Source organism: Habropoda laboriosa, unplaced genomic scaffold (genome assembly GCF_001263275.1).
Source record: "Habropoda laboriosa isolate 0110345459 unplaced genomic scaffold, ASM126327v1 scaffold92, whole genome shotgun sequence".
NCBI classification, from domain to species: Eukaryota; Metazoa; Arthropoda; class Insecta; order Hymenoptera; family Apidae; genus Habropoda; species Habropoda laboriosa.
This window is the reverse complement of record NW_017100268.1, coordinates 1498718-1507331: the sequence shown is the minus strand read 5'-3', so window position 1 is coordinate 1507331 and position 8614 is coordinate 1498718. Positions and strand designations below refer to the sequence as shown.

General features: G+C 38.8%; 1 protein-coding gene across 1 annotated transcript in view; it reads right to left on the bottom strand.

Moving 5' to 3' along the window:
• Window positions 1-4492: 4492 nt before the first annotated feature.
• Window positions 4493-8614, bottom strand: part of LOC108573478 (cytochrome P450 6k1-like) — a 6632-nt gene continuing 2510 nt past the window's right edge. The window contains exons 2-6 of the mRNA XM_017935936.1: window positions 7932-8465; window positions 6769-7140; window positions 6135-6319; window positions 5480-5768; window positions 4493-4689 (exon numbers count right to left, since the gene is read on the bottom strand). Of these exons, the coding sequence (XP_017791425.1) occupies window positions 4511-4689; window positions 5480-5768; window positions 6135-6319; window positions 6769-7140; window positions 7932-8454 (1548 nt within the window). The 5' untranslated portion in view covers window positions 8455-8465 and the 3' untranslated portion in view covers window positions 4493-4510. The remainder of the gene's footprint in view (window positions 4690-5479; window positions 5769-6134; window positions 6320-6768; window positions 7141-7931; window positions 8466-8614) is intronic.

The following is an 8614-nucleotide window of genomic DNA, read 5'->3' as shown; positions in this document are numbered from 1 at the left end:
TGTTTAAACTCTCTTCGAGCAGAAATTCGCGTCGCGATTTCACCTGAACGAAATCGAACGATCGTGTTTAAAAATCGAGGCTCGATTTCAAAAGCAAAACGAGGCTTCGAGTGGACCGGGAACGGGAAAGAGGAAACGAAACTCGATGGTCCCAATCGTGTCGTATTAGGGATGTTTACGATGATATGGAAAAAATTTTTCACTCGTCAATTGAACTCGTTTTACTGCACGCGGAGGTTGTAGCCCACGCGTGTCCCAATTATTCTCGTCAATTACCCCATGCGTAATCGATCGAATGCGTTTTCTCCTGTCGATGGCCACCGAGTGAGAGAGAGAGAGAGATGGAAAATAGTAAGACAGCGTGTGAGACTCTTTAGAATGAAGCTGAGAGAACCACTATTCCGGCACGAATTTCCCTTTGTCTGCAACCTTCCTGGTCCTCGTTTCGTTGCCCATTCAGAACCACCTTCACCGCGAAATGCGAAGCTAATTAGCGAGTAAGGGATCAATCGTCGCGTTAAGCGAATATGTTGGTCGACGAGCGCGTGGCGACGACGTGATTAATCGAGATGCGCTAATACGAATTCGTTTTTCGTTAACCTTTATCGTGAGAACGTCCAGTTGTTGGAAAATCGCTGAGTCGTTTGCATTTGATTGGATAGAGAAGTACGTGATTGCTTCGGTTTCGAGAGGATGGAGTAGAGGATGTTTAATTGAATCCAGGTGAAAATTTAGAATTTGTACTGGTGATTAGAGTAAATTTGAACGCTTCTGATTAGGTAGAGGCAAACGTTATTTAGTATCGAATGCAAAGGATATTTTTGAAATTGGAGATATTTGAAGAAATTCTTAATTTCCTAATTTCTAATTTGTAATTTCCTTGAATAATTTTAAAAATCACAGACTCTATAGACAGATTCTATAGTTAACAAAGTAACTTGCTGTCGTTTTCAGTCAAATTCACGAATTCGAAGGAGTTACAGCTTTGTACATTTTAAACTGATCAACGAATGATTTTTTAATTGATTGTGGAAACCTTGCCTTTTTAGCTACAAGCAGTGAAAATTCTCAAAATTTAGCGTCAATCTTTTCAGACCGCAAATGAAAAAGAATCCAGTGACAATTTGAACGTCTCTTTAAAAAATAATAGAGAAAACGTGTAGGTTTCTGCTGGCGTCGCGTGCGTAGAGTTTCCCGACAACGGCAATTACCGAAATGCACGGCCGAAAACGTTCTCCCGTGACGAGAATTTTCGTGCCAAGGAATGTTGGCCAAGTGTAATTTCCGAAAGAAACCTACTTTTTATTCGTTAAGTGTTTCGCTCCTTCTGTGGTTCTACTCGAACCTAATGCTAGTGATAATAATGAAAGAAAAGAAAAGCGAAGTTCACAGTGTACAAAAATATAGGAAAAACGGTGTGAAACTGGATAAACGTTTGTTTTTGTGTGAAATTGTCAAGCCAAAGATAAAAAAAAAACACACGCACACAGCTATCGAATAGCGAACGATAAATATAACATGGAAGAATTTCATTTGGAAGGAGGCATTGTCGAGCGCGACTAACTAATTTAATGAGTTCACGTTGCAAGTAATACATTACTGCGTGTTCTGTAATTAACTTGACAGGTGGCAAACCTGGGGGTATCCGATAGATCTAATTAGACACAAGGGGAAATATTATTTTCTAATTAAACCGTTCGCGAACAGTGTTTTTCGCTCGAATAATCAGCTGGACATAGTTGATGAAATATTCATTTCGAAATGCAAAATGTGAAATCTGCCGATCAAACGTGACATAAAGAGTTAATGGAGACATGACTATTAATGTAGCATAATTCCCGACGGACGTAAAATGTAAAACTCTTAGTTTGATTGCGTGCACGACATTATCGCGTACTTTTTACTACTTTCTACGACAAACTGATATGCACTTTACTACCCGAACTAATTATTTTAATTTCCGCTGAAAGTTGTGGCGATTTTTCTTTTCGCTCCTCAAAATGAAATTTCCTTCCCTGCCGCTCTAAATTCGCGACGCGTGAAACAGTGACAAAGTTGGAAAGGAAAGCAAAGAAAACACCGCCGAATCCCACAGATCAATCCGAAATATTCGCCATGGCAGCGGAGAAAGGAAAATTCGAACTTTGGTGTGAACAAAAAGCGAATATTTCGCGTTGATCTAGGGTTTCCTCGAACTGTTAAAAATGCTATCTACCAAGAGAACCGAACCAAGTGTTTCGCGTTTCGTAATCTTCCTTTGTTACTTCTCGTCCGCTGTTCGAACTGTGAATTTTCCGCGACACTGGGAGAAGACCGCTGATACGGCAGAAACGTACACCGGACTCGTTAACCGACTCGCGGTAAACGCACGATAAAGGTTAAACGGTGCAGCAACGCCGGAAAGGGCTGCAATTACTGTAACGAAGGAACAGGTCGAGAGATGCGCGCGAAAAAAAAAAAAAGAAAAAACGACTCTGGATGTATGTATAACGTGTATTTACCTGACGAGAGAGAATTGTGGAACGGAGGACGTGAAATAACGGCTAAGCTCGCGGGCGAGTTACTATCATGATATTGTAAACGATGAATTGTATAGTTATTATGTGTGTAAGATTACCGTGAAACAAATTCAAGCACGTTGCAGAGGCGTGTACCTGGATGATGTTCGAGCGGTGTTCGATGGCGGCGATCGGTTGTTGTTTGTTCGTGGAACGGGGAAATCGAAAACGGTGATTGGAGAGTTTGTAACATGTTCGATTTTGCGCTTGTTCGAATTTTTTTCTTAAATTGTCAGCGACTTTGAAGTTAAATTTCGGCCAAGCTAGGTGCAAAGAGCGACGTAGTTTAAAGGTATCTCTCGTTTGCTTTTTTTTCAATTATTAGTGGTTTTGAAATTAAGCATTTGACGAAGCTAGATGGAAAGATTAGAATAGTTTAGAGGTTCAGTGGCAAATGGTAATTCACATTCGAATTTCCTTTTCGAAATGAAATTTCGACGAAATTAGCTGGAAAGTGGTTGAAACAGGTCGACGAGGTACAAATACATGAATAATCCTGGAAGGAAATGGAATTGAAACGTGAATGCAAAGAAAGTGTAATATCTTTGAAGTGATTCGAGGAGATCGTTGATGAAACGACATCGTTACTCATGAGTCGGTTAAATGTTCAGTACTGTAGAAACTTCCGTAAATGAACATTTCAGAACGATATAGAGGATCTACGTTGAAGGAAGCAGCAAAATTATTAATATACGTATGTATAGAGATTAATAATTTTAACGATACTTAGCTGTATGGCCTACCAAAAGAAAGAAAATCTTTATAAGGATCATTCAGAATTTGTACTGAATTATAAATGATGAATGACAATATTACGATTGTACATGATAAATGTGTCTATCATTTAGCATGTAAACCAAAGTAATCAATGTTACACATTTTCATTGAGAAATCATTTCACGAATAGCGACGTTCTAGCATTTCGAGTGCCGATCATTGTACACGTTGAACCGCGTTTAAACGTACTCTCGCTAAATCCTTCTTATTTCCTTACGAATCTCCAGAACGTAACTCGTATATAGTCTAAATTAAGTATAACTTGGTACACTAAGTAAAAGAATACGACTGTACCAAAGACACGGTATTTATTCCTACCTACTGATTACAATCAACTGAACGTGATCTCCCGGTCGTCTTCGAAGATACATTTAACTCTCGACCAAACGTAGAATCATTCCGTCGAAATTATTAGTTTCAAACCACCTTTCGTTCGAGCTATTTCTCCAAAACGAAACTGATGCCTCTAAACTTTCCGTTCATTCGCCGATATCATCAAAGGAAATTGAAAACCGCTGAACTCCGCTGTGGGAGTTATCCAAGTGTGTTTCCATTCGACAGCGCAGAATCATTATTCAGTGATTGCGATTATCACGCGTTCGATCAAAAGCACGCTCTCTCTCTCTCTCTCAACAATCACAACGATCGCGTGACCATAGTTCGACTAATTTGCGAACAGATGTCCGAGAAACGTGTTGACGCCGTGATCGAACAGTGAGCTCGAACCAGGTGCCGGGATGCCGCACGGTGTCCGCCATTCCAATTTGATTCCAAGGTGTCGTACTAATATATTACAGAGATTTAATTGTAAGTTAAGCGGCGGTCACGCACGGGCCACGTGGCGGGCGACCGGCCGGTTAGTCTCTTTTGTAAATGAGAATAAGTGAATGAAATAAATATATATATATACGTGACCGCGTAAGTGAAAAAGGAAACGTCTCTCGTGTTTTTCTCCGTACACTGTATTTTTCCTTTCAGCGTGAAACGGGAGGAGAAGAAGAAACTGCAGGAACATGGTTGCAATTTTTAGTATAAATCAGGTGTTTTTAATCGGAACTTTCAGAACGCTTGCAAGCTACATTTCGTTGGAACTGAGAGAGAATGATGTTGTTAATTTGTCGGTCGTATGTTTAAGTTAAATTAACATTATCGTTGTCATAGTAATTTTCAAGAATTTATCCAGCCGAGCTGTTCACTTTCCGGAGGTTTAGGTAGAGTCCCCCTAGAGCTGTCGTGGTGAGTCCTTTGGGATCCAGAACCATTGGGGTTATCGTTTTCTCACATGGTGTGACTTCGTAGTCCTTTATCAGCTGGAGGATACCGAGTTTCGATTGCATGAGTCCTAATCGCATACCTGAAAGGAGGATCGTTGTGAATATTAAGAGGGATTCTAGTCTAGAGTTCTATTAGAGATATTTTTTGCAAACAAACTATAAGACTTCTTGGTATATTTGTTCTTCTTAAAGCGGAAATAATCAAAGTTGACTGAATTATAAATGCGTAAGAATAATATAAAGTATGTATTGAAGAGAGAATTTTAACTAAGTAACTGATTACTCTGTTAAAATATATCTCGGTGAAATAAAAATACTAAAATTAACATCGATTTTTCTCTATCTAGCGTTCTTATCATTGTGTCAGGGATGCTTGGAAACATTTACTAATTGATCCTCTTCTCATCTGTTTTTATCAATGTCAGCCTAAACAGCGTGTCGTTTCACAAGCGCCAATGCTATCGAAATTAAATACAGATCTATCTGACAAGAGAAAATCATTTGGACTTAGTTTTTCTAATTTTTATCTTAACAGTTTCGGAGCTGCTCTATCTCTTCGAGATAACGTGAATTAATCTTGTTTTGATAAGCAAGAACACGATTTGGTACCAGAAAGTGTATTATACATAATTATTTCAGGAAGGAAGAAAGAAGACTGACTCCAACATATTTTCCCCAATATTTACGATAAAAGAAGATTTTTAAATTAATGAAAATTTTCAAATTAATCTCAAAATTTAAGTTCGCCTTTCAAATTAATTCCAGAATATAAATTTGCTTTTCAACATTTTTCGAAATTAAACTTACGAAAACGTAGTTCTGAAGGAGGACGAAAGCTACGGAAGAAAAAATTAATCAGCCTTTACGTACCAATACAAATGTGAGGTCCTTCGCCGAAGGGGAAGTAAACGAATTTTGGCCTGGTTTGTTTGGCTTCCTCGGTGAATCTGAGAGGGTCGTACTTTTCCGGATCCGGGAAGTATTGTGGATCGTAGTGCATACCTATCATCGAGATGAAAATTGGAGTGCCTTTCTCCAACACTAGATCGGAATTGGGCACTTCGTATTTTGTGGAGGTGATTCGATCCAAGAATCCTAACGGAGGATATTTGCGGAGGGTTTCTGAGATTACCATGTCGAGATATGGTAGAGTCATCACCTGGAGAAGAGGAATCGTTGAACGTCGAAGAAAGTATTGCACGCTTAATTGTGCCATTTTTGTTTTTTAAACGATTGGCGATGATAGACTGCGGATTTTTCTGCATTCGTGGAAAATGTGAAAGCACAACAATACACAGAATGCACGTAATAAGGAAAAATATATAGTGAATAAAAAAATTGTCTATTTAGCTTCTGTTTCTTTTTTAATTATATTCATAATAATATGAATTTGCATGAAAGTCCGCAGTCTAGTGATATAATGTCGAGAAACAATTAATTTCTATTATTCTACTGTGGCGAGTAACGAAATCATAATTTTTTAATGTGACATATGAAGATAATTGGAACAAATTTCTAATCGTACCATTTCGTACGTGATTTTGCCATCAGACTTCGAGAGAGCTTCGCGAATCTCGTGCCTAAGAGTCTTCTGGACATCGAGGTTCAGAGCAAGCTCGTACAATGTGAAGGACATCGTGGTGGAAGAAGTTTCGAAGCCTCCGGTAAAGAATACTGCTGCTTGGGCTACTAAATCGTCACCGTTGAATTCTGAAATGAAAACCTTCCTATTTACTCGATCATCAGGAGAATTTATCGTAATTTCAAATCCATTCTTCACAGCTAAAGCACAGCTTTCACTCTCATTCTTTTTCACATGTTTCATTACTGGATGTAAATTAATAACGATATAATTTACCATAATCGTCGATTTTTCACACCTGAGACTCTAAATTCTATTCAAAGTGGAAAATCACATTTGTTGATGCCTTCGTTGAGTATAAATTAATAATAATTTAATTTATCATAATCGTCGATTTCTCACATCTGAAACTCTAAATTCCGTTCAAAGTGGAAAATCGCAATTCCTCGTTCCAACATCTTTAATCGTTCGAAGAGTAGATTGACGATACTAATTTAAATTTACCAAATTAATCAAAAGCTGCGTAACGTTTCAGCTGTTATTAACGAACGCGAATTTGACATGTTAAATTACTCACGGAATCCCTCGAGAGTGTTGTCATTCTGGTGATTCTCCTTCAGCTCGATCAGAAGATCGATGAGATCGTTCCTCTTTACTCCCGATTTGATTCGCTCGTTGATCACCTCCCAGAAAACGGTTCTGAAGAATTGAGTTGTATCCTTCCCGAAGAATTTCGGCCGAATGTACTTTACCAAGCCCGGCACGAAAAATATCACGAGAAACTCCAAGGAACGACGGAAATTGTAGCCGAATATCTTCCTGCCTATTTCGCGGAACTCTGCGTTCGGGTTGTTCAGAGAATTCACGTTCAATCCGAACGCAGTGCTACCGATCATGTCGGTGGTGAAATTTGCGCAAAGATCCTTGAATTCCATCACTTTTTCGTGATCTGGAACATGTGTCAAAGCGTCGGTATCGTACGATAAATTTCGAAAGTTTCAAACAGTGATTTGAATCCCGTGCAAAAGGAACTTCAAAAAAAAAAAATGACCCGAGTTCGATCGATATTTAACGTTTGAACTGGACGTTGAATTAAAATCTGCGCAGAGGAAAGAGACATTTACATGAAATCACCTCTATGCATAAAATTCTGCTGGCGCATTTACGTTGACACTATAATGATGTAATTATAGATCGAGCGCGGTTATCGAGGAACACAGCAGCGGAATAAAGATTTGCATAAACAATGCTGCGTAAATTATAAATACTGAAGTAACTTCGATAATACAAATACATTCGGTATACATGTGTTATAAAAATTATTTAATAAACAAGATAACCATATGTTACAGCTTCACTCGACGTAGCAAATGCTATTGCAAGATTCTAAATTTGATCGAATTACAAAAGGAATCTAACGTCACCGATTATCAACACGAAAACATTCAACGACACGTTTACATAATTTTTGCATAACAGCGGAATATTATCGTAAACATGCTTCGTCACGATTAATGCCTTCTTTACAATCTTTCCGCGAAATTCCTGCTCCGTTAAGAAGGAAAATCGTAGAAATATTACAGCGTTAAGGGATACCGTTTAAAAATTTCTCAGGAAGCTCTCACATATAAATAATATTAAAAAAAAGAAAAAATAACACAGTATTCCAGAAGATCTGACAATGTCCATAAATTTTCATCGCTAATTTCTCGCGCATGGTTAAAAACAAACCTTACTCACCGTCCACGAGCAACGACTGGATATGGCGTTCCATGTCCTTAGCGACCAGCAGCATTAACTCGAACATTCTCTTGAGTTTTCCCGCGGTGTAAATCGGCGTCAGCTTCGCTCTGAGGACTTTCCACTCAGGATTCTTCATCATGAACAAGTTCGTGTACCCGAGACGATCGTTTATAGGATCCGTGGACGCGTGTCTGTCAGCGAACGCCTGAAAGTCCTTCACCAGGATCTGCTTCACGAGTTCAGGATCGCGAGCCAGAAAGTATGGCTTGTCGAAGATGTAGAAACCCATGTAAGGTAGTCCTTTGCCTTGATCGTACAGATCCTTCACGAATTCTGAGGGTGCCTTCTTCATCAGAAGACAGTCTGAGAAGTTACCGAAGAAGGGCGTAGGTGTGGGCTCCATGATACCTAGTTTTGTCCAATATTTGAATTTGCGGGTCGCGAACAGATAGGCGGCCACCATCGTGGACATTAAAATAAGGATGCCATCCAGGCCCCAGTAAGGCGTTAGCAGCGCCATTTTGAAGGGATCTGGAGAAGAAGAAAGGTTCGAGTAATTGGGAGGACGAATTTTTGAATATTTGCTAAATTAAATTTTTATTAAGTTAAGTTTCTCTTAAATTAGATTTTTATTAAGGTAGATTTTTGTCAAATTAGATTTTTATTAAATTACGTTTCTT